We start from the raw sequence: 24,936 nt of genomic DNA, 5'->3' as shown, positions 1-24,936 counted from the left end.
AGAAACGGTGGATTTTATAGCAGCGGTAGTGTTGAAAGCGGAAAATAAAATTTTTTTGGTTATGGTTTGGAAGTGGGTTACGTATTATTGAGTATATATAGGCGGGATAAAATTGTATTACCGTAAAAAGGGGAAGGTGAATACAAAGTGAGACTACTGGTAAAAACAGAAAGAGAAAATGAAGAGAAAATAAGACGACAGGAAAGATTTCGAAATGCAACAGCGTCAATAACAAACGTAATTGTTGGGTTCAAATTAATGATATGGTTATAATAGAGGAAATCATTCCACGTAGGAAAAATATATCTAAAAACAAAGATGATGTGACTTACCAAATGAAAGTGCTGGCAGGTCGACAGACACACAAACAAACACAAACATACACACAAAATTCAAGCTTTCGCAACAAACTGTTGCCTCATCAGGAAAGAGGGAAGGAGAGGGAAAGACGAAAGGATGTGGGTTTTAAGGGAGAGGGTAAGGGGTCATTCCAATCCCGGGAGCGGAAAGACATACCTTAGGGGGAAAAAAGGACAGGTATACACTCGCACACACACTCATATCCATCCGCACATACACAGACACAAGCAGACATTTGTAAAGGCAAAGAGTTTGGGCAGAGATGTCAGTCGAGGTGGAAGTGCAGAGGCAAAGATGTTGTTGAATGACAGGTGAGGTATGAGTGGCGGCAACCTGAAATTAGCGGAGATTGAGGCCTGGTGGATAACGGGAAGAGAGGATATATTGAAGAGCAAGTTCCCATCTCCGGAGTTTGGATAGGTTGGTGTTAGTGGGAAGTATCCAGATAACCTGGACGGTGTAACACTGTGCCAAGATGTGCTGGCCGTGCACCAAGGCATGTTTAGCCACAGGGTGATCCTCATTACCAACAAACACTGTCTGCCTGTGTCCATTCATGCGAATGGACAGTTTGTTGCTGGTCATTCCCACATAGACTGCGTCACAGTGTAGGCAGGTCAGTTGGTAAATCACATGGGTGCTTTCACACGTGGCTCTGCCTTTGATCGTGTGCACCTTCCGGGTTACAGGACTGGAGTAGGTGGTGGTGGGAGGGTGCATGGGACAGGTTTTACACCGGGGGCAGTTACAGTTACAAGGGTAGGAGCCAGAGGGTAGGGAAGGTGGTTTGGGGATTTCATAGGGATGAACTAAGAGGTTACGAAGGTTAGGTGGACGGCGGAAAGACACTCTTGGTGAAGTGGGGAGGATTTCATGAAGGATGGATCTCATTTCAGGGCAGGATTTGAGGAAGTCGTATCCCTGCTGGAGAGCCACATTCAGAGTCTGATCCAGTCCTGGAAAGTATCCTGTCACAAGTGGGGCAATTTTGTGTTTCTTCTGTGGGAGGTTCTGGGTTTGAGAGGATGAGGAAGTGGCTCTGGTTATTTGCTTCTGTACCAGGTCGGGAGGGTAGTTGCGGGATGCGAAAGCTGTTGTCAGGTTGTTGGTGTAATGGTTCAGGGATTCCGGACTGGAGCAGATTCATTTGCCACGAAGACCTAGGCTGTAGGGAAGGGACCGTTTGATGTGGAATGGGTGGCAGCTGTCATAATCGAGGTACTGTTGCTTGTTGGTGGGTTTGATGTGGACGGATGTGTGAAGCTGGCCATTGGACAGGTGGAGGTCAACATCAAGGAAAGTGGCATGGGATTTGGAGTAGGACCAGGTGAATCTGATGGAACCAAAGGAGTTGAGGTTGGAGAGGAAAATCTGGAGTTCTTCTTCACTGTGAGTCCAGATCATGAAGATGTCATCAATAAATCTGTACCAAACTTTGGGTTGGCAGGCTTGGGTAACCAAGAAGGCATCCTCTAAGCGACCCATGAATAGGTTGGTGTACGAGGGGGCCATCCTGGTACCCATGGCCGTTCCCTTTAATTGTTGGTATGTCTGGCCTTCAAAAGTGAAGAAGTTGTGGGTCAGGATGAAGCTGGCTAAGGTAATGAGGAAAGAGGTTTTAGGTAGGGTGGCAGGTGATCGGCGTGAAAGGAAGGGCTCCATCGCAGCGAGGCCCTGGACGTGCGGGATATTTGTGTATAAGGAAGTGGCATCAATGGTTACAAGGATGGTTTCCGGGGGTAACGGATTGGGTAAGGATTCCAGGCGTTCGAGAAAGTGGTTGGTGTCTTTGATGAAGGATGGGAGACTGCATGTAATGGGTTGAAGGTGTTGATCTATGTAGGCAGAGATATGTTCTGTGGGGGCTTGGTAACCAGCTGCAATGGGGCGGCCGGGATGATTGGGTTTGTGAATTTTAGGAAGAAGGTAGAAGGTAGGGGTGCGGGGTGTCGGTGGGGTCAGGAGGTTGATGGAGTCAGTTGAAAGGTTTTGTAGGGGGCCTACGGTTCTGAGGATTCCCTGAAGCTCCGCCTGGACATCAGGAATGAGATTACCTTGGCAAACTTTATCTGTGGTGTTGTCTGAAAGCTGACGCAGTCCCTCAGCCACATACTCCCGACGATCAAGTACCACGGTCGTGGAACCCTTGTCCGCCGGAAGGATGACGATGGACCGGTCAGCCTTCAGATCACGGATAGCCTGGGCTTCAGCAGTGGTGATGTTGGGAGTAGGATTAAGGTTTTTTAAGAAGGATTGAGAGGCAAGGCTGGAAGTCAGAAATTCCTGGAAGGTTTGGAGAGGGTGATTTTGAGGAAGAGGAGGTGGGTCCCACTGTGACGGAGGACGGAACTGTTAGGCAGGGTTCAATTTGGTTAGTGTCTTGGGGAGTTGGATCATTAGGAGTAGCATTAGGATCATTTTTCTTCGTGGAAAAGTGATACTTCCAGCAGAGAGTACTAATTTCAAGTTGCCGCCACTCATACCTCACCTGTCATTCAACAACATCTTTGCCTCTGCACTTCCACCTCGACTGACATCTCTGCCCAAACTCTTTGCCTTTACAAATGTCTGCTTGTGTCTGTGTATGTGCGGATGGATATGAGTATGTGTGCGAGTGTATACCTGTCCTTTTTTCCCCCTAAGGTAAGTCTTTCCGCTCCCGGGATTGGAATGACTCCTTACCCTCTCCCTTAAAACCCACATCCTTTCGTCTTTCCCCCTCCTTCCCTCTTTCCTGATGAGGCAACAGTTTGTTGCGAAAGCTTGAATTTTGTGTGTATGTTTGTGTTTGTTTGTGTGTCTATCGACGTGCCAGCACTTTCGTTTGGTAAGTCACATCATCTTTGTTTTTAGGTATATTTTTCCCATGTGGAATGTTTCCCTCTATTAATATATATATATATATATAGTTTCTTCTTTTTTGTATCAATAACAGCTTAACATTTTATTGTTCTTACTTACCTGTCTTATTTGCCTTTGTTTACATCTATCTCTGAACTATAAATTTAAATGCATAAAATGTCTTACTTCTTTGCATCAAACTGAATTAATATTTGATCAGCTGTGGCCACTCAACTGTCTTATAGTTTTGTTAACTTATATGGAATCTCATATGTGACACCCTATTATATATCTTTCTTGATTCTGAGAGACCTACTCACTTGTTCTTCTCCTGTAAGGTCTGCTACCTGTAGACATGTGTTTTTGTTTCCCGCCAACTCAAAATTTATTGCCACATCCATGAGCTTTTGCTTCATCATGAATGTATGAATGAGTTTGCTATCGGCAATTTTCTAGTCTGCTGTAAGTATGTAGGGCTCATTCATCCATCGTGTACACTCTTTAACTTACTGTAATGTTTTATCCAGATTTTATAAAAACGTATATTACAAAATGTATATCCATTACATTTAGTAACTGTACTTTTGACTGAATTCTGTACCCTTTGTTGACTGTCTCTTGTCTTCAAGTATTTAACGCACCTTTTCTTGTTTTGCCAACAGATCCTGTTCCCAGGAGTGCGAGAAGACACATTTCATCAATTACTTGAATATTTGTATACAGATGATGTGCCACCAGTTTCTCCTTCAAGATGCCTTGATCTGCTTGAACTAGGAAATCGGCTATGCCTGCCACGATTAGTAAATCTAGTTGAAAAACGGGTAGTTGAGGAACTGTCACATTTAGCATCAGCTTCCATTGATGGTGCTCCATCTGATGCCGTGCTAGAGCACTGTTTACGCCTGCTCGAACCATGCAAGGTTGTTGCATTATTTTTTTACACAGTTTTTTAACAGTTACATATGTGTTGTTGAAAATGCAGTAAACAATTACATTGTTAATGCGACTAACAAAGAAAATGATCCACAACTAATAGCAAGTAATTTTATAAACTCATTCTGAAAACTGAAATAGTTACCCAATATTCTTTACAGCATCAATTTTGAAAAATTATGTGGATTCCTTGATTATTGTGGGCGAAGGTTGTACCGTAGATTATTCAGTTCTCTCTCTCTTTTGTAGCATTTAATGTGTATATGAGGCCAAGTGTCTTTCCTGATTTGGAAATTTTTTTTTTTTTTAAATGTGTGTTCATACAAGGAGGGACCAAAAAATAACAAGAATTGCTTTACAAAAAAATCATGTATTTGATGGAACAATTTAAAAACTTAAACACCTTCAAAACAGTATCCATCGAGCATAATACATTTGTCCCAATATTTTTCTATTGGTGAAAACAGCTTTTAAACTCTTATGAAATTATGCTGTGTAGTGCTACCATTGATTTTTTTTTCACTTCCTCTAATCTTGAAAAACACTTTCCTTTCAGGTATAAAATTAGATAGGACCATGTCCAGTGAGTAGAGTGGGTGAGAAATCATTGTCATTTGGGCTTGTAAGCAAAAGCAGTCCAATATTCAGTGCTGTGTGTGGAGAGGCATTTTTGTGGTGCAAAAGCAAATCTCCTGATTTCCAAAATGCAGATAGTTTTTCCCTCACTGCTTCACATAATCGTTTTAGCACTTCAAGATAATAATGTTGGTTATCAGAGGTATCCTGAGAAACAAGTTCACAGCAGACAGTTCCCTTGGTGTTGAAAAAAACAAACAAACATTGCCTTCATATGAGATCTCATCTGTTTTACTGTCTTTCGTCTTAGTGATGAAGTTCAAGTCTTCACTGGCTGGATTGTTGCTTAGTTCTTGGGTTGTATGCATAACACCACAACTCGTCACTCGAGATGACTTTTGTGCCCAAATTTGGATCAATTTCTTACTGTTCTTTCAGTTCCCAGCAAATGTGCAAATAATTGGCTCCCTGATCATCAGAAAGCACATACAGAACAAATTTTGCTGCAGCACTTTTCATCTTCAGAGAAAATTAACTGGAATGCACTGCAGGATATTCCAGTCAATTCCACCAATTCATAAGTTGTTCTATGATGGTCAAACATGATTGCAACATGTTTTTGCAATGTTTTTGTCCATGTCCCAGTCATTATTTATCTTCAGTTGACATTTAACCACTTTTAAAATGAGAAAACCGCTAGTGAATCATTGACAGGCTCAAAGTTTGCTCCACATGTGCTGTCTGAAGCATTGTGATAGTTTCTGCTTCTGGTTTCTCTAACAAGATACAAGACCTGATGTTAGCATGTTGTTATGTCTGCCATTGAAAAATTGCTGAACATGAAACAGTGCTCATGAAAATAGTTACTCTGACCACTTTAATTTTTCTACACCAATAGAGCAATTTGTAGAAAATGGCATCTAGTAAAGGCATCCAGCAGGAGAATTTAGAACTAGTGTTTTATCAACTGCTAGAGAAAAAGTCTTGTTATTTTTGCCTCCCCCCCCCCCCCCCCCTTCCCCTTGTATGCTCTTCCTGCCACCACAATCATTAATTAATTCAAGGGAGGGAAGTTGTGCATGAATCACAACTGTTTGTGTATTGTATTTTCTAAGAGGTGGCGACCAGCTCAGCATTTGCGTAAATGAAATTGTGAAACTGCTTAATAAACGCTATTCAGTTGGCAGGTGCAGCACACCAACAGTCATTAATCTGCCGTGTGGATTTGATCCTCATCTGGCTCACCTCCTTTCACTCGAAATCTAGTCTGCTGTACATTAAACTGTATGTGCATGTCCTAGTGCAGCTTATTTAGTTATACTGTCATTCTTATTATGAAACTGAGACACAAAGGGCTAATATGAAACTAAGAACAGGATGACTGTTATTCTCATAAACAGAAGTGGTTATCAAATTAGGTTATTTAAATATAAGTTAAAGTAAACAGCAAATATTCATCTTCTATAGCTTTCTCTCATCATCATCATCATCAGCATCAGCATCAACACATACGCCCCACTACCAACAAAAACAACAACACAAACACGACTCTACAGTACTACCAATTTGGCCGAAATGTTGTCCTGAAGCTATGAAAGAGTATAATCAGCAGTTTGTAGTCAACTTTAGGAATAAATCTCATGGCATGTGGGAAGCTATCAATGAGACAATTTGGAAGAAAAGCAAGTGTTACTCAATGAATGCATTTAGAATGAGGATAGTGTTATCTAGATATGTGAAGTTTTCAATAACCACTTAATAAACACTGGCAACAAATGTTCTCAAATACTGTTCTAATGCCCTTCTGGGTTCAGACCTAGTTGTTCCCCTAAACATAGTTTCTTGATACAGTCACACCAGGTGATACCTGCAGTGTTGTAAAATAGAAACCAAACTCATACTCATGTGATTTTGGTGGAATATCTGATTACCTTCTCAAACAAACCTGCCATCTGCCCTTGTCAGATGTAATAAATTGCTCCATGCTGTCAGGCCAATTCCTTTCAATTTTCAAAGCAGGGTTTGCTTCTTTATAAAAGGCAAAAGAAATGATATTAATAACTACAGGCCCATTGCAATCATATCAAATATACTCAAGGTCCTTGGAAAAGCAATATTTATATATGCATTGTTAAGTTCCTGGAAAGCAGTTTTTTATTGAGCCCTTCAGTATGGCTTTCAAAAAGGAAGATCATTAAATACTGCACTGTATTCATTTCAAAATGAAGTTTATAGTGCATACAACAGCAGTTTGGGATAGGTGATGTCAGTGACCGGACTGGAGCAGGCAATGGTGGGGGATCCCATCAAAGGCATGGCTATCTGTGAAACCAGTCATGTGGTCTACAAGCTAAACTGAAACTATTGTGCTGCATTCTAAGTAGGCATGACAACCAACAAGCGGTCTGTCAGCATGAATGGCCACCGACAAATTGTGGCCAAGAAACAAGTGGACCACCCTGTTGCTGAACATGCTGCCAAACATGATATCCTTCATTTCAGTGACTGCCTGTGCCATGTGGATCCTTCCCACCAACACCAGCTTTTCTGAACTGTGCAGGTGGGAACTTTCCCTGCGATACGTCCTACTTTCCCATAACCCTCCTGGCCTCAACCTTCATTAGTCACTGTCCTCACCCACCAAGCCCCCTTCCCTGTTCCCATTCCAGCACTACACGGCTGTCATTCCACCATCACAGCCAATCTTTTTATTTCTCTCCTTTTCCACTACTTCCCCCCCTTTCCCAACTCTCCCCTGCCCTCCATCTAACCTGCAGTACTTCACTGTCTGCCACCCCCACCATACTATCCCTCCCCCTCCCCACCCCAGCCTCCTCCTTACCCCCACCCAGTCTCTACTCTAATCGTGCACTGGTGCTGCTGCTCACAGTGTGGTTTCAGTTGCCTTAGACTACAGTTTTGTGTGTGTGTGTGTGTGTGTGTGTGTGTGTGTGTGTGTGTGTGTGTGTGTGTGTGCGCTTGTCTATTGTTGATGAAGGTGGTAATTGCCGAAAGCTTTAATTGTGAGAGTCTTTTTCTTATGCCTGTCTGCGATTCAAAAAAATGTTGGAAGCATACACTCAAAGGGCCAAGTCAAAAGACAAGGCATTCCTCTAGGGTTCTTCCACTCCTGTTTATCACATTTATCAGTTATCTGCCCCAAAGCATTTGAAAGGGTTTCTTTGTAATGTTTGCTGATGACTCCAGTGTATGTACTAATTCATATCACAGTGCTGATGATATACAAAACACAATTTCTGATACAAATTCCAAGCTGTTAAGTTGATTAAACACAAACTGTTACTGAATGACAAAACTGTGTATATAAGCTTTTGCCCACCACATATAGTTTCATCAAGGATAGGTGATGCCAGGTTTGAAAGTGTACCTATAAACCAAGAGGAAACCACTAAATTTCTCATAGTTGGGTAGATGACACAGTACAGCGGGACATACATAAAAAAGTTAGTAACTAGATTGGGTAGTTTGTGCTATGCATTTAATGTCCTCAAGTAAAGTCTGTGACACCAAAGCACTAAAAATACTCATATTTGGTACTTGTACTCAGTACTCACATTTGCATTCCATTTTGGGACATCTCACACACAGAGAGAGATTTATTAACCAAAGGAGAATAAGTAACATAACAAGACAAGTGCATCTCCCCTCCACCACAAAATTATCTTTTTAGGGGCTCAATATACTGCCTGTGACTTGTATTTATATCCACAAAACAGCGTTTTGTTCATGAAAATGTACATATTTTCACAACAAATAAAGGTCTGTCATTCCAATGATGTATCTATAATTATGCAACGTTACTTCAAAATAACTGTATCTATACAGTAGAAGACTTATGAATGCCCATTTAAACTACTCAAATTGAATGTTTTCTTATGTACTATAAATTTATAGCTGATAGTCCATTCTACAGGTGTGACTGTTATGAATCTCAAATAACAAAGTTTTTTTTTTTCTTCTTCTTAAAGACCATTCGTTTTTAATAGATTAATTTCATTCTGCAGCTACAACTGTTGTTTTTTCTTATTATAGATTAATTATAAAATTTACACAAAATGCATTCATGATTTTCTGTCAGAGAGTAAAACAGAAGTGATTTTTGGTGTTCTCCAAGACCCCTGCTGTTCCTTATCGATATAAACGATTTAGGAGACAAACTGAACAGCAGTCTTAGATTGTTTGCAGATGATGCTGTCATTTACTACCTAATTAAGTCATCAGAAGATCAAAACAAATTGCAAAATGATTTAGTAAAGATATCTGTATGGTGCAAAAATTGGCAGTTGACCCTAAATAATGAAAAGCATGAGGTTATCCACATGAGTGCTAAAAGGAATCTGTTAAACTTTGATTACATGATAAATCAATAAAATCTAAAGGCCATAAACTCAATTAAATACCTAGGAATTACAATTACGAACAACTTAAATTGGAAAGCTTGTGTAGAACATGTTGAGGGGAAGGCGAACCAAAGACTGTGTTTTATTGGCAGAACACTTAGAAGATTCAGCAGTTCTACTAAAGAGACTGCCTACATTATGCTTGTCCATCCTCTTTAGGAGTAGTGCTGCATGGTGTGGGATCCTTGCAGATAGGTTGAACAGAGTATGTCAAGAAAGTTCAAAGAAGGGCAGCACATATTGTATTATCGAAAAATAGGTGAAAGAGTGTCATGGACATGATACAGGATTTGTGGTGGACATCATTAAAACAAAGGAATATCTCACTGTGACAGGATCTTTTCATGAAATTTCAATCACCAACTTTCTTCTCCGAAAGCAAAATACATTGATCAATCAGAACATTATGACAACCTACTTAATAGCCTTATGTTCACCTTTACCATGGATAACAGCGGCGATACATCATGGCATGGAAGCAATGAGACCTTGGTGGGTCAATGGAGAGAGTTGGCACCATATCTGCACACACAAGTCAACAAATTCCTGTAAATTGCGGGGAGTGGGGCAATTAGCTCTGACACCATGTTCAATCAAATCCCAGATGTGTTCGATTGAGTTCAGGTCTATCAAGTTGGAGGTAAGCACATCAATTGGAGCTTGCCACTGTGTTCTCGAACCACTCCATCGCACTCATAGCCTTTTGACATGATGCGTTATTTTGTTGAAAAATGCCATGGCTATTGGGAAACATGATTGCCATGAAGGAGTGTATGTGGTCTGCAACCAGTGTATGATACTCCTTGGCCAACATAGTGTCTTGCACGAGCTCATTGGACTCATGGATGCTACCATGAGTGTTCCCTAGTGCATAACGGAGCCGCCACCAGCTTGTCTCTGCCCCACAGTGGAAGTGTCAAGGAGTTGTTCCATTAGAAGATGATGGATTTGTGCCCTCCCATTGGCTTGATGAAGAAGGTATAGGGATTCATCAGACCATGCAATTCTCGGCCACTCCACCAATGTCCATTGCCAATAATCACGTGCCCATTTCAGTTGTAGTTGCCGATATCGTAGTGTTAACATTGATGCATGTATAGGTCACCAGCTGCAGAGGCCCACTGGTAGTGTTCAGTGCACTGTGTGTTCACACACACTCTTTTACTCTGCCCAGCATTAAAGTCTGAGGTTAGTTGCACCACAGTTTGCTGCCTGTCCTGTTTTACCAGTCTGCCCAGCCTATGGTGTCCGACATCTGTAATGAGGGGTGGCCTCTCAACCTCACAATGGCTAGATGTGGTGTCACCTTGGTATTGAAGACACTCACCACAGCACTCCTTGAACACCCAACAAGTCATGCCGTTTTCAAAATGCTCATGCTGAGCCTCCAGGCCATCACAATCTGCCCTCAGTCAAACTCAGATAGACTGTGCGCCTTTCCCATTATACGTATGGACAGCATGCTCACTGATACTACATGCACTGTGTGTGTGTCTGACTAACAGTCATTCCTTGCCAGGTGATGCTGCTTTCACTTGGATGGGTTTATATTGATAGTAGGTCGGTGGTCGTAATGTTCTGGTTGATCAGGGTAGTTTGCTGATGCCGACCTACATAGGGAGAAACAATCACCATAATAAATTTCCTTTGCTCACATCTATGGTCACAGATTTTTTTACGTCTGATGACATAAAAAAATTGTGATCATAGATGTGAAGCAAAGGGAATTTATTGTATTTTTGGGTCACTGTTCAATTTGCGACGATGTCACAGATTGTGATAATCATAATGATAAGGGAAATCAGAGCTCACACTGAAAGATATAGGTGTTCTTTTTTCCACACACTGTTTCTGAGTGGAATAATACAGAATTATTGTGAAGGTGGTTCAATGAACACTTTGCCAGGCACTGGAGTGTGATTTGCAGAGTATCCACGTAGATGTAGAACACATGTAAGAACCAATGCTGCACATACACGGGCAAATCATAATTACTCCATGCTCTGCAAAAGAAATTAAGAATGTAATTACCTCCTTAAAAAGCAAAATGCTCACTGAATTGATAATATCTCAAGTAAATTACTAAAACCCTGTTTTCACATAGATAAATGTGTTCAGTCACATATGCAAACATCACTATCATGAGGGATATTTCCAAATATGCTACTATCAAACCCCTGTACAGATTTTAAAAAGTACTGACTATTCTCACTACTTACCTCCTCTCCTCAAAATATGATATTTAGCCTCAATTTCAATCTTGAAAGGGTCTCTCCATAGCACATATTATTTATAAGTTCACAAATGAGATTATATAAAATTTAAAAGACAAAATATTGTCAACTGGACACTACCTACTTTAGTATATAGGACAAATATGATTTATAAGTCTACATCTGTTCTTTCACCAAAATACAGTGCACTGAAATGAAATATGCATGTGTCATATTTTGGCAGGGAGTCACCTTTTGATAAGTTCAGCCGCCTTGTGCAAATCTTTTTATTTGATGCCACTTTGGTGCCTTGTGTTGATGTTGATGAAATGATGATGAGGATAACACCACTCATCCCTGAGCAGAGAAATTATCCAACCTGGCCGGGAAGACGTACACAAAGTAGAGAATTTTCAGCAGTCACCATAATCATTAGCTCTTTCATTGACTGACCATTAGTTTCTTAAGCATTATAACCGTTTTACTGAGGAAATAAATAAATAAAGAAGCAGGACTCTTCAGTCCAATAAACTGGCTTCAAATGGAAGCTTCATTAATCCCATTGGGAGTTAATTCACTGGCATCATGTAGAGAAATGTATCTGTATTTTGTTTAATCAAGGCCTTCTCCAAAAAGTTTGATCTGCAATAAGCTGATGTAATGAATTCTTTTTGAAAGTGCATCTCAAGTTCAGTTGGTCTTTGTTCTCCAATAAGCATAGTTTAAAGCAGAAAACGGTATTACAACAGTAAGTTCGTGTATTCATGAAATAAACATCTTCTCTGTGATTGAACATGTCAGTGTTGGATGGTTAGTTGCATGTTCCAGAGATCATTTGTATGATTGTTCAGTTGAAATGATGTGGAGTGACTAAGATTTAAGATTAATGAGCATATTGTTCTTCAGCCCTACTCATGCAACTACACTAAAAAACCAGGCTATTTTTTACAGGCTACCAGTTTTTAAATAAAAATTTCTCCATGGAATTGAAGGCATTGTTCAGTATTAATGTTAAATTTAATAAAAACACATGTCATTGGTTTTCGCATTTAAAGAAAGTTTTTCCTTATTATTTCAACATTCCCTTTTGCTTAATTACTAGTATAAACTGTTATTGCTTTGTTGTCAAAAAATATTTTTTGTTGGTGGAATATTGTGTAAAATCCCAGAAATTACATTTTGCAATCTTCTTTATTTGAGACTTTTATGTATTGCAGTTACACAATGCTGACCAATTAGCTGACTGGTGCATGAATTATTTGTGTACAAACTACAACAGACTTTGTAAGATGTCTCCAAAACTGCTCAAAACTCTCCATCCAGAAAACCAGGACTATCTGAGCGAGCATCGCTGGCCACCAGTCTGGTAAATATCTCCCCATATGTAATTTGGGTTGTGTGTGTCACAACAACCATGTGAGAAAAAATATCTGTTGGGCACCTTGTTTAGTTTGAAATTTGCTCAACATTTAGTGTATTAACATTATTTGTGGAGTATATGAAGTTAATATATTCTCATCGAATAACTGTGTGTGATCTTTATGTGGTCAGTGTAAGTACTTAGCTGTACTATTTTTGCATACTAATTCACATGTATATAACTTGTTTGCACATACAGACTTGTACACCTGTTTGATGTGTCACACAAACACTTGAGTAAGATCAAGTCAGATAATCATGTACACCAGGAAAGTCTTTGAGGTATATCTTGTTGAGCACAGTGAGTTGCATGGAAAGGGAGCAGGTGAGCATCAGTGTGTTGTTTCAAGAATAATTTAAATATTCTGCGTGCTGATAGTAATGTTAGCTTTCCATTGACAAGGGCCATTGGTATCCAAGTTTATATATAGTACTTGGAGTCTCAGCTTGCAGGAAGTATCCTTTTTCCTTTTTAGGTTTGGTCCACTTGGCAGGCAGGTCATTTGTGCATCTCAGTGCGCCTGTACTCTCACTGACAATAACTGACTCCTTAAATTTCTTGCAGAAACTTGTACTTCCACATCTACTATTATATTTGCTGCAGTGTCTGCATAACTTGTTACTTAATGGCTGTATAGTCTTCAGGCCAAAAACTGAAGGAAAAAAGGAAACTAATTCCTGACGCCTTTATAATTGGTTACTTTTGGTAGGTGGTTTGGTTATCCACTATCTTGTTGTCAAATGAGGGGTTATTCATTTGCCCACTGGCCAGCAGGTCTGCAAAGGACCATATAGGCATGGCCAGTTGAAGCCCAAGTAACACAAGCCTTTGCTTGGGGTGCCAGAGGGCCACAACTGTATTATTATATTGTTACTATACAAGACATGTCACAATTAGCAAGGCCACTTGGAGTATCAAGCTGAGATGAGCACCCAGTTGCAAGATTTATATACAGTATGTATAGCAATTAGTAGTGAGGGAAAATGGGGGGGGGGGGGGGGGGGGGGCGGCAGAAGGTGCCACTAAATGAAATGCATACACTTTCCTGAGGGCCCACAGAATCATTGAATACACTCTAAGAAATATGAATGTATCGTGATAACATAACATTTATGTGGTTCAGGAGAGTCTCGATACTTAAAGGATCAGGACCACCTCTAATTATTGAAGACTCGGGCTATTGAAATTTATGTGGGAAAAAGAGATAAAATGATGTTGAAAAGAATACAGGCATCAAAATATGAATTTTATTAAAACAAAGTGTTTGCATGGGTATTTACATTGTCAGAATAAAGGTTTTGTCGTAAGCTGGATAACAATGTACTTCATGAAATAATGGTGGAGTGTCTCTTGTTGGGTGAAGCTGCAGTATTTCTGCCCGGCAATATCACCCGACCACCTGAAGAGTGGGGTATTGGTTGGTATCACTTCAGACTGTTGCCCCACGTAGTGCATGGTGGCCTCAAGTGAATGTAGCCATCAGTGTAACTCATCACTGGTACAGTCTCTGCCTCTTCGCCCTCACAGTGTTGGTGTTAACCATATCGATTATAGAAGAATCTGTAAGTTCCAATCATTTGTCTGAATATAACAACTCACTTATTTCCACATTTTTTGCCTCATCACAGCCTGCCAACCTTCTGATTAAATAATACAACAGGTGATCATTCTCATCATCAAACTCTACAGATTCTGTCTTAGGTCTACTTTTCTGTAGAATTTTTCTCCATGGCTGAGAAATAAATTATATGTAACTTTATCTCACTCCAAAACTCACTGCTACAGTACACAAAGTACTTCACAGTCAGTTTCTTTAGCCCTCAAGCAGATATGCCCATGTATAAAGTGCAACAACCACAAGTAACTTTACCTGGTACAGTTCTGTTGATACTTTAAAACTGTGAGCCCGTACCTATTCCTTCATTGTTGCATCATCTAACACACTTCTAACATTGCTATCATATGCCCAAGGGAGCAGCAATAATATATAATAAACAGCAAACTAGGGGAGAAAAAATGTATGATCCATGAAAGAAAATGACCTAGATTCTGAGCTAGTGGCACAATCCCACAATGTGGAAATTATCTCTGAGATAACTAGCAATCGAATAAGCGGTTGGCTGTGGTCTGATGCAACAGCGCTGTTTCATACTTCAAAAGTGCCATTATTGTTGGGTAATACTTGTAAGTGGCATCAGAGGGGTATAATTAAAGTTTATTTCATCATTGTGTAATTAAAATGTGATTTAGCTCATATAATGTAAGTTTATTTTATTGTTGTTTATTTAAACTAAGATTTTGTTCTTACATGTTTACCTTCGTTACATAAAGACAAGTATTCTTTACATTCGTACAAAGCAGACTGTGCGCCCGCTCATGTTATAAAAAGTTGCATGCCCGTTCAAGGGCTCCTGCAATGCTTTCATTGTCTTCCAAATGCAAGAGTGATTATAGCAATTACAGACAATACTTTTTTTCGGGCATTTCAGAATGCCATTATCCATTGACTGAATCAAATCAATTATGTTTAATGGGAGAAACAAGGTGTGGATCCCATCGCAATGCAGTTCCTCTGCACTTGGATGTGAGGACACATTTTCCAATGTCAAAACAGCTTTGCATGGCAAACATAGAAAATTGAATACAACAGTACACTGTATTAACAGCGGCAAAACCTAAAACACCACTTTCAACTAAAGATTTGCTTGTGTAAACATTTAAAAGTTGGGGGGAGCATATGCATGTTGTCATTGACACAGACACAACTAAGAGGAGTGAGTGGTTTCACTGTTGTTGTGCTATGAGTGGGTGGGGAGATAGATACATGATTGAAGGCTTGGATTTACGAGAAACTTGTAATTCCAAGACTTAAAATTTTGAGACTGCACTCTATATATGACTTCCACACTCTCAACTTCACAGCAGTGAACATTCTGTTTTGAAAGCTTATTAGCACATGGCACACTAAATGCTCCAGTGCGTCTTGGTGGATGACCTTTAAAAGTTTACCAGAATATCATCTTCATAAGTAAGGAAGCACTTACTGTAAACAGATCAAACTCTATTTTGTGCTTTCTTATATAGCTTTGTATTAGGACAAGGAAAATCTTGATTGAGTCATTTCACTGCCTGTAAAATATAATGTACATACATTTTTGTTGCAAATGCTTGCCCCATAGTGTTTACTTAGTCTGTGGTTAACTCAAACACTTTTCTACATCCTTTATCCAGATGCTCTATGGAGCTGTGGGAGAATCTCTTTGGAGTGTGGAGGACAAGGTGGAGAAGTAGTGACAAGTCGAAGCATTTAATCGATCCAGGAGGCATGCTTCGACCGTGGCATTATTAACTTCCTGATAGGGAAAGACCAGGGATTCGAACTGAATATCCATAGTTTTAAGTTGTCCCAAATGTTTGCCTCTCTGCATGATTCACTGGAGAAACTTGATTAACTTTAGACAGTGCATGATTGCAGTGGTCATAAAGTTCAGACATTCTTGCATTGGAACACAACTTCCCTATGTTCAGGTTCACTGTTAGTGGTGTTTTTAGAAAGAAACATCAAGGAAGCACAAAGACCTAATCATTGTTGAAGTGTCATCACTATGTCGTCGTCAGGAATTATGTGTAGATTGTGTGGTACTTTATTTAGTTGGTTGAACTACATCATGGATATGTCACAGAGTTACAGAACTTTCATATGCCACCAGATATTACATTGAAGTCTATGGTGGAGAAACATTGGCATTGATCCTGATTTTGTTAGATGCTGGATAACTTGGCTCATTTCTCTGTAGCTTTTCAGTTATTAGCAGTTCACTTCCCTCCTGACACAATTAAATTGATTTACCATACATTGACAACTGCCTATTTTTTGTAAAAATGTTAAATTTTATGAAATGACTGACAGAAGAGCTAAATGAAGGTTCTCCATTGTCTCCAGCAGCGGCTAATTTTTTTTGTGGAGTGTTTCAAAGAAAATACATTAAATTTAGCACCTTTTCAACCATCTTACTTCTTTTGTTATGTTGACGACACATTTATGATCTGGTCACATGGGATCAAAGGTCTTCACCCTTTGACTGATCATGTGAATAGTATGCACACTAACATCAAGTTCACTGCTGAGATGGAAAGAAAAGGAAAACAAGCATATTTAGGTGTGTTGCTTAAAAATTAGATGGCAGGCTGGGCCACTCTGTTTACTGGAAGCCATACATACTGTTCTACACAGATCAGCCAGAACATTATGACCACCGACCTACTATTGATATAAACCTGTCCAGGTGATAGCACTAACACCTGGTGAGGAATTACTGCTAGTCAGACATATCCATGGTGCATGTAGTATATGGGAGTGTGCTGTCTGTATTTGGAATGGAGAAGGCGCGCGCGCAGTTTGTCTGATATGAAGATAGTAACTGTTCTGAAAGAACAGGTACCAATGATGACCATGCAGGTTCGCTAGAAAGAAATGATAATTAATAGAAACCCTCAGCTGCCAACAGGTGGTGTTGATATACCTCAATGGGGACAGCTGAAAATGTCTGCCCTGACCAGGATTCGAACCCGGGATCTCCTGCGTACATGGCAGATGCTCTATCCATCTAAATATATGAGCCACCGAGGGCACAGAGGATAGTGCGACTGCAGGGACTTACCCCTTGCACACTTCCCGTGAGACCCACATTCCCAACTGTCCACAACCTACATTCGTAAAGTTTCTAAAGGGGATCGTCTCCTTAGTTGGCGCGAGTAATGTGTGAATAGGCAAATATCCCAGGTTCGAGTCCCACTCGGGGCACACATTTTCAGCTGTCCCCATTGAGGTATATCAACACCTGTTGGCTGTTGAGGGTTTCGATTAATTATCATTTCAATTTGTCTGAGTTTGAGTGATGGCCGATTGTGATAGCCTGGAGGCACGGTATGAGCATTTTGGAAACTGCACAACTTGTTGGGTGTTCAAGGAGTGCTGTGGTGAGTGTCTTCAACATGTGGTGAGACCAAGGTGAAACTGCATCCAGACATTGTGGGATTGGGCGGCCACCCCCTCGTAACAGATAATGGTCGTCGTAGACTGGGCAGACTGGGAAAAAAGGATAGCCAGCGAACTGTGGGGAACTAACATCAGACTCTAATGTTGGGCAGAGTACAAGTGTATGTGATCACAGAGTGCACCAAACACTTCTAAGGATGGGCCTCTGTAGCCGATGAACCATTTATGTGCCTGAGTTAACACCACGACATCAGCAACTACAAGTGAAATGGGCACGTGACCAATGGCACAGGATGTTGGTGCAGTGACAGAGCATTGCATGGTCTGATGAATCCCAATATCTTCTTCATTATACTGATGGAAAGGTGTGAATTCATCGTTTTCCAGGATAACAGCTTCTTGACACATGTATTGTAGGATGGAGACAAGCAGGTGGTGGCTCCATTATGCTCTGGGAAACCACCATGTGAGTATTCAAGGGTCCAGTGGAGCTCGTGCAGTGTATAATACACTGGTTCTACACCACGTACAACCCTTCATGACGACCCTGTTTCTCGACGGCAGTGGCATTTTTCAACAAGATAATGCGCCACATAACAAGGCCAGGACTGTGATGGAGTGGTTCGAGGAACACAGTGGCAAGTTCCAGTTTAAGTGCTGCCCCCCCCCCCCCCCCCCCAACTCACCAGATTTGAACCAATCTAACACATCTGGGATGTGATGGAACATGGTGTCAGAGCTTATTACAGCCCCTGTCCCTCTGGAATATATGGCAATTAAGTGACTCGTGTATGCAGATTTGGTGGCATCTCCCTCCAGCGATGTACTAGTCACTCAATGCTTCCGTACCATGACAGGTTGTTACTGTTATCTGTACCAAAGGTGGATATACTGGCTATTACATAGGTGGTCAGAATGTTCTGGCTGATCAGCGTATAATTAGTGCACAAAGCTTTCATCCCCATCCCAAAACACGCTAATATATAAAGCTCAAACTATTTCTGGAGAGTACCTATACTGAGAGATCATATATCTGAAAGAGGTGTTTTGAATAACTACTGTAGTGAACGAGATATTAAATTAGCAATCTTTAAGAAATGAAAACACAGAGATACTCAATCATCACAAGATGATCAGCTTATAGAACTTCTTCCCTTCTTCAGAGCTACTACAAATAAAATAGACTAGAGTCCTGTGCAGACATGGTACTCAACACATTTTCTGACCACTCATGAAAATTAGAGCGCCACTGCACCCAATAGAAACAGACTTTGTATCAGTGTTCCTGGAATTTATAAAAGTCCATGTGAATGTGGTAACAGTTACATTGGTCAGTCAATATGAATGATTTCAGAACGCTGCATAGAGCAGCAACACCACATTAAATATCATGATTTTGACAAATCTGCTATTGGAGAACAAATATATGATTATGAAAGAATGGAAACTCCATGCCGGGTTATTGATTCTGGCCAGAGCTGCCAGAGATGGTGTAGTGTGTGTGAGATGTGCTTTCTTGTGGGATGAATTTGTGTGTTTCCTTTTCTGAAGAAGGCTGTGGCCGAAAGCTTAAATGTGTGAAGTCTTTTCGTTGTGTCTGTCTCAACTCAATGTGTCATCCTTACAGGGAGTAGCAATCTTCCTTTTCCTTATATTGTAAACATATGACTATGTTTGATGAAATGGAAATCTTATCCCATGTATCTACATATTGGATTCTGTCATCAAAAAAACTGTAGAGGTCAGAATGTGCAACAATTTTAATCAGGACACTGGCTATACCCTACATGGTGCATGTAAATGAGTGCTTGATGCTGAAAGGCATCAGAGAAATGAGCCAAGTTATCCAACATCCAATGAAGTCAGCATCACTATCAATGCTACTCCATACATAGATAACTTCTGACAATGAAGACAGAGGTAGCTGTCTAAAGCTTGAGATTACAAACAAATCTGATGAGGCAAGAACTCTGTGATGCATTTATCCAGTCCTTGTCAGTTATTGCACAAGATTTCCATCATAATTTACGTACAGAGGTTTTTGACAGAGTAAGTCTTTAAGAAGTGATAGGACTCGTTCCTCGAGGTCAAGCCACTGCAAAACAGGTACTGAACACAAGGGGAAAAAAGTAACATTTCTTCCAGTTGAACATACGACAGTGATTTTTGTGGAGCAGTGGAAGAAGTTTTTATGGAGTGATGAATCATGGTACATGTTGTGGGACTTAGATGGGCATATGTAGTCCTGGAAGATCTCAGGTGAATGGTATCTATGAGTGAAGAGTGGTGACGGTGAAAAGTGGTGAAGGTGATGTGATAGTAAAATGAATGAAGGTAAAACACTTCACACAAGGGTATGCTTTCGTACAGTTTGCAATTGGACCTATCTTGAATCAACGCTTTATAAAAGATGATTATAACATGCAAATAAATTTAAGATAATTATTATATGCACTTAAGGTGATAAGATGGATAGTTTTTATGGTGCACTCAGTGATGTAGTTGTTAGAGTAAAGGACAAGGACAGTGTTCTGCTCATGGGTGATTTTAATGCCAGGATTGGAAATCGAACAGAAGGGTATGAAAAGGTTATAGGTAAATTTGGAGAGGATATGGAGGCCAACAGGAATGGGAAACAACTCTTGGATTTCTGTGCCAGTATGGGCTTAGTAATCACAAACTCCTTTTTTAAACATAAGAACATTCACCGGTATACTTGGGAAGGCAGGGGAACCAGATCTGTCGTTGACTATATAATAACAGATCAGGAATTCAGGAACGCTGTGAGGGACACACGTGTATTCAGGGGATTCTTTGATGACACTGATTATTATTTAATCTGCAGTGAAATTGGGATTGTGAGGCCAAAAGTGTAGGAGGTCAGGTCCATATGTAGGAGGATAAGAGGAGAAACTTCAGGATAAGGAAATCAGGCACAAGTACATAACAGTGATCTCAAAAAGGTACCAGTTAGTTGAATGTATCAATTACAGTCATTGGAAAAGGAATGGACAAGGTACAGGGACACAGTACTAGAAGTGACTAAAGGATGTCTTGGAACAGTAGTGTGTAAAGGTAGGATGAAGCAAACAGCTTGGTGGAATGATACAGTCAAGGCAGCCTGTAAAAGGAAAAAGAAGGCGTATCAAAAATGGCTACATACTAGAACTCAGGTAGACAGAGAAAGTTATGTTGAAGAAAGAAACAAAGCCAAACATATAATTGCAGCATCCAAGAAGAAATCTTGGGAAGACTTTGGAAACAGGTTGGAGACTTTGGGTCAAGCTGCTGGAAAACCATTCTGGAGTGTAATTATCAGTCTTCGAAAGGGAGGTAAGAAGGAAATGACAAGTATTTTGGACAGGTCAGGAAAACTGCTGGTGAATCCTGTGGGCAGATGGAGGGAATATTTTGAAGAGTTACTCAATGTAGGTGAAAATACGATCAGTAATGTTTCAGATTTCGAGGTACAATGGGATAGGAATGATGATTGAAATAGGATCACATTTGAGGAAGTGGAGAAAGTGGTCAATAGATTGCAGTGCAATAAAGCAGCTGGGGTGGATGAAATTACGTCGGAACTCATCAAATACAGTGGAATGTCAGGTCTTAAATGGCTACGCAGGGTAATTGAAATGGCCTGGGAGTCGGGACAGGTTCCATCAGACTGGACGAAAGCAGTAATCACACCAATCTTTAAACATGGAAACAGAAAAGATTGTAACAACTACAGAGGTATCTCTTTAATCAGCGTTGTGGGTAAAATCTTCTCAGGTATTGTTTAAAGGAAAGTGCGAGCATTAGTTGAGGACCAATTAGATGAAAATCAGTGTGGGTTTAGGCCTCTTAGAGGTTGTTAGGACCAGATCTTTAGCTTACGGCAAATAATGGAGAAGTGTTATGAGTGGAACAGGGAATTGTATCTATGCTTTATAGATCTAGAAAAGACATATGACCGGGTTCCTAGGAGGAAGTTATTGTCTGTTCTACGAGATTATGGAATAGGAGGCAAACTTTTGCAACCAATTAAAGGTCTTTACATGGATAGTCAGGCAGCAGTTATAGAGTTGACGATAAATTGAGTTCATGGTTCAGAGTAGTTTCAGGGGTAAGACAAAACCTGTCTCCACTGTTGTTCATATTATTTATGGATCATATGTTGAAAATAATAGACTGCCTGGGTGAGATTAAGATATGTGAACACAAAATAAGCAGTCTTGCATATGCGGATGACTTAGTTGTGATGGCAGATTCGATTGAAAGTTTGCAAAGTAATATTTCAGAGCTAGATCAGAAATGTAAGGACTATGGTATGAAGATTAGCATCTCCAAAACGAAAGTAATGTCAGTGGGAAAGAGATATAAACAGATTGAGTGCCAAATAGGAGGAACAAAGTTAGAACAGGTGGACAGTTTCAAGTACTTAGGATGCATATTCTCACAGGACGGCAACATAGTGAAAGAACTGGAAGCGAGGTGTAGCAAAGCTAATGCAGTGAGCACTCAGCTACGATCTGCCCTCTTCTGCAAGAAGGAAGTCAGTACCAAGACTAAGTTATCTGTGCACCGTTCAATCTTTCGACCAACTTTGTTGTATGGGAGCGAAAGCTGGGTGGATTCAGGTTACCTTATCAACAAGGTTGAGGTTACGGATATGAAAGTAGCTAGGATGATCGCAGGTACTAGTAGATGGGAACAATGGCAGGAGGGTATCCACAATGAGGAAATCAAAGAAAAACTGGGAATGAACTCTATAGATGTAGCAGTCAGGGTGAACAGGCTTAGATGGTGGGGGTCATGTTACATGCATGGGAGAAGCAAGGTTACCCAAGAGACTCATGGGTTCAGCAGTAGAGGGTAGGAGGAGTCGGGGCAGACCAAGGAGAAGGTACCTGGATTCGGTTAAGAATGATTTTGAAGTAATAGGCTAAACATCAGAAGAGGCACCAATGTTAGCACTGAATAGGGGATCATGGAGGAGTTTTATAAGGGGGACTATGCTCCAAACTGAATGCTGAAAGGCACAATCAGTCTTAAATGATGATGATGATGATGATGATGACTTAAGGTGATTTTCAGCTATCATAAACACATACTTTTAGTCATAAAGTACATAAAACTATGTGTGTTGAACTTCTTGGATCCTGGTGGCTGCCACACTAAACTGGAACCAGTGCATTACTCAGCTTCCGCAGCTGTGCATATGAGTAAATGAATTAAAATGAGATACATTTTTCATGTTGGAGACATAGTAATTGTGTCATGACAGAGTCAAATCATGCAGGCCCAGGACATTTCACAGCATATCAAGTCAAGGATCTACTTTGATTTGACTAAATCTGTCACCATTGGCATCAGCTACAAGATGAGACATATCATATATAGTTGGTGTACTCCAATAGGATACAGTGCAGAAAATCTGCAGAGTAAACAAAATGAATGACACTACAACTAGTAAGTTGTCCAATGTGTGAAAGCGTAACTCTCAAAATTCTGAGAAAGTACATTTCAAGTCTAGTTGAGAAACATTAACTTCTCTCATGTACATAAACAATTGTAGTACATACATACATACATACATACATACATAGTGACCATCCCATCTAGCGCTATCTCCTGACCCTGAGACATAAAAACCATTGTACACAATAACTTCTCTACTGATGGCATGCTACTGAAAATGATACAAGATTCTACTAGTAAATTATATGTACCAATCTGTCCATCAACAGCACATTGCTGGGGATCTCTATGTGAAAGCAAAACTGTAGATTACCCCATCACATCTGAGTTGAATCACTGACTTTATGAATATTAGTAGCTCCTAAGACCATTTCAGTGTTAATTGAACACACGTACAATAATCTAAAATGAGATATTCCTGAGTGGATGCTGCTTCAACTAGATTCAATAAGTTATGTGTAGTTATTAAGTGTACAAGACCCTAATGGCTCCTTGACACTGCAATCCTTCAATGAGAACGTACCACCAACATAGCATAGAGATATCTGTAATCTTATCAGGGAATCTCTAATTGTGTTTCATCTCACAAGATATACTTCAGAGGTAACACAGCCAATCTGCAATGAAATACTTACCTGTACTGTTGAGGATAAGAATGTGTCAAGTTGATATCCAAGTATCGTAAGCATCCTCTTACTGGGTGTAGTCCTTTTTACTCATTTGTTGAATACAATAAAAGTTAATACTGGCTAGACTTTAATTACTATGACAAAGACAGTTTGGATACAAATTAGTGCTGTTCTTGTGTGATCTCTAATAAATTATCCACAGTCATAGGATTAAGGGAAGATAGCAATAAAATCCAAAATGAAGCTGCACAATTTCTTTCCACATTTAGTAAGAGTGAGAGTGTCCCAGAGATATTGGCCAGACTCTAATGAACGACACTACAAATAATAAGTTGTCCGCTGCGTGAAGGCGTAACTCTTAAACTTCTGAGAAAGTACATTTCAAGTCTAGTTGAGAAACTCCCATGTACATAAGCAATAGAAAAAAAGATAAGACAATAGTTGTTGTTGTTGTTGTTGTTGTGGTGGTAGTCTTCAGTCCTGAGACTGGTTTGATGCAGCTCTCCATGATACCCTATCCTGTGCAAGTTTCTTCATCTCCCAGTACCTACTGCAACCTACATCCTTCTGAATCTGCTTAGTGTATTCATCTCTTGGTCTCCCTCTACGATTTTTACCCTCCACGCTGCCCTCCAATGCTAAATTTGTGATCCCTTGATGCCTCAGAACATGTACTACGAACCGGTCCCTTCTTCTCGTCAAGTTGTGCCACAAACTCCTCTTCTCCCCAATTCTAATCAATGCCTCCTCATTAGTTATGTGATCTACCCATCTAATCTTCAGCATTCTTCTGTAGCACCACATTTCGAAAGCTTCGATTCTCTTGCCGTCCAAACTATTTATCGTCCATGTTTCACTTCCATACATGGCTACACTCCATACAAATACTTTCAGAAACGACTTCCTGACACTTAAATCTATACTCGATGTTAACAAATTTCTCTTCTTCAGAAACGATTTCCTTGCCATTGCCAGTCTACATTTTATATCCTCTCTACTTCGAACATCATAATCAGTTATTTTGCTCCCCAAATAGCAAAACTCCTTTACTACTTTAAGTGTCTCATTTCCTAATCTAATT

General features: G+C 40.2%; 1 protein-coding gene across 1 annotated transcript in view; it reads left to right on the top strand.

Annotated features, from left to right (window-relative positions):
• Nucleotides 1–24,936, top strand: part of LOC126473222 (rho-related BTB domain-containing protein 1-like) — a 415,532-nt gene that overhangs the window by 384,864 nt on the left and 5,732 nt on the right. Inside the window, exons 12-13 of the mRNA XM_050100131.1 lie at nucleotides 3,864–4,121; nucleotides 12,562–12,710. Coding sequence (XP_049956088.1) covers nucleotides 3,864–4,121; nucleotides 12,562–12,710 — 407 coding nt within the window. The remainder of the gene's footprint in view (nucleotides 1–3,863; nucleotides 4,122–12,561; nucleotides 12,711–24,936) is intronic.

This window comes from Schistocerca serialis, chromosome 4 (genome assembly GCF_023864345.2).
Source record: "Schistocerca serialis cubense isolate TAMUIC-IGC-003099 chromosome 4, iqSchSeri2.2, whole genome shotgun sequence".
Lineage (NCBI taxonomy): Eukaryota > Metazoa > Arthropoda > Insecta > Orthoptera > Acrididae > Schistocerca > Schistocerca serialis.
Note: the sequence above shows the minus strand (reverse complement) of the source record. Positions and strands in the feature narration are given on the sequence as shown.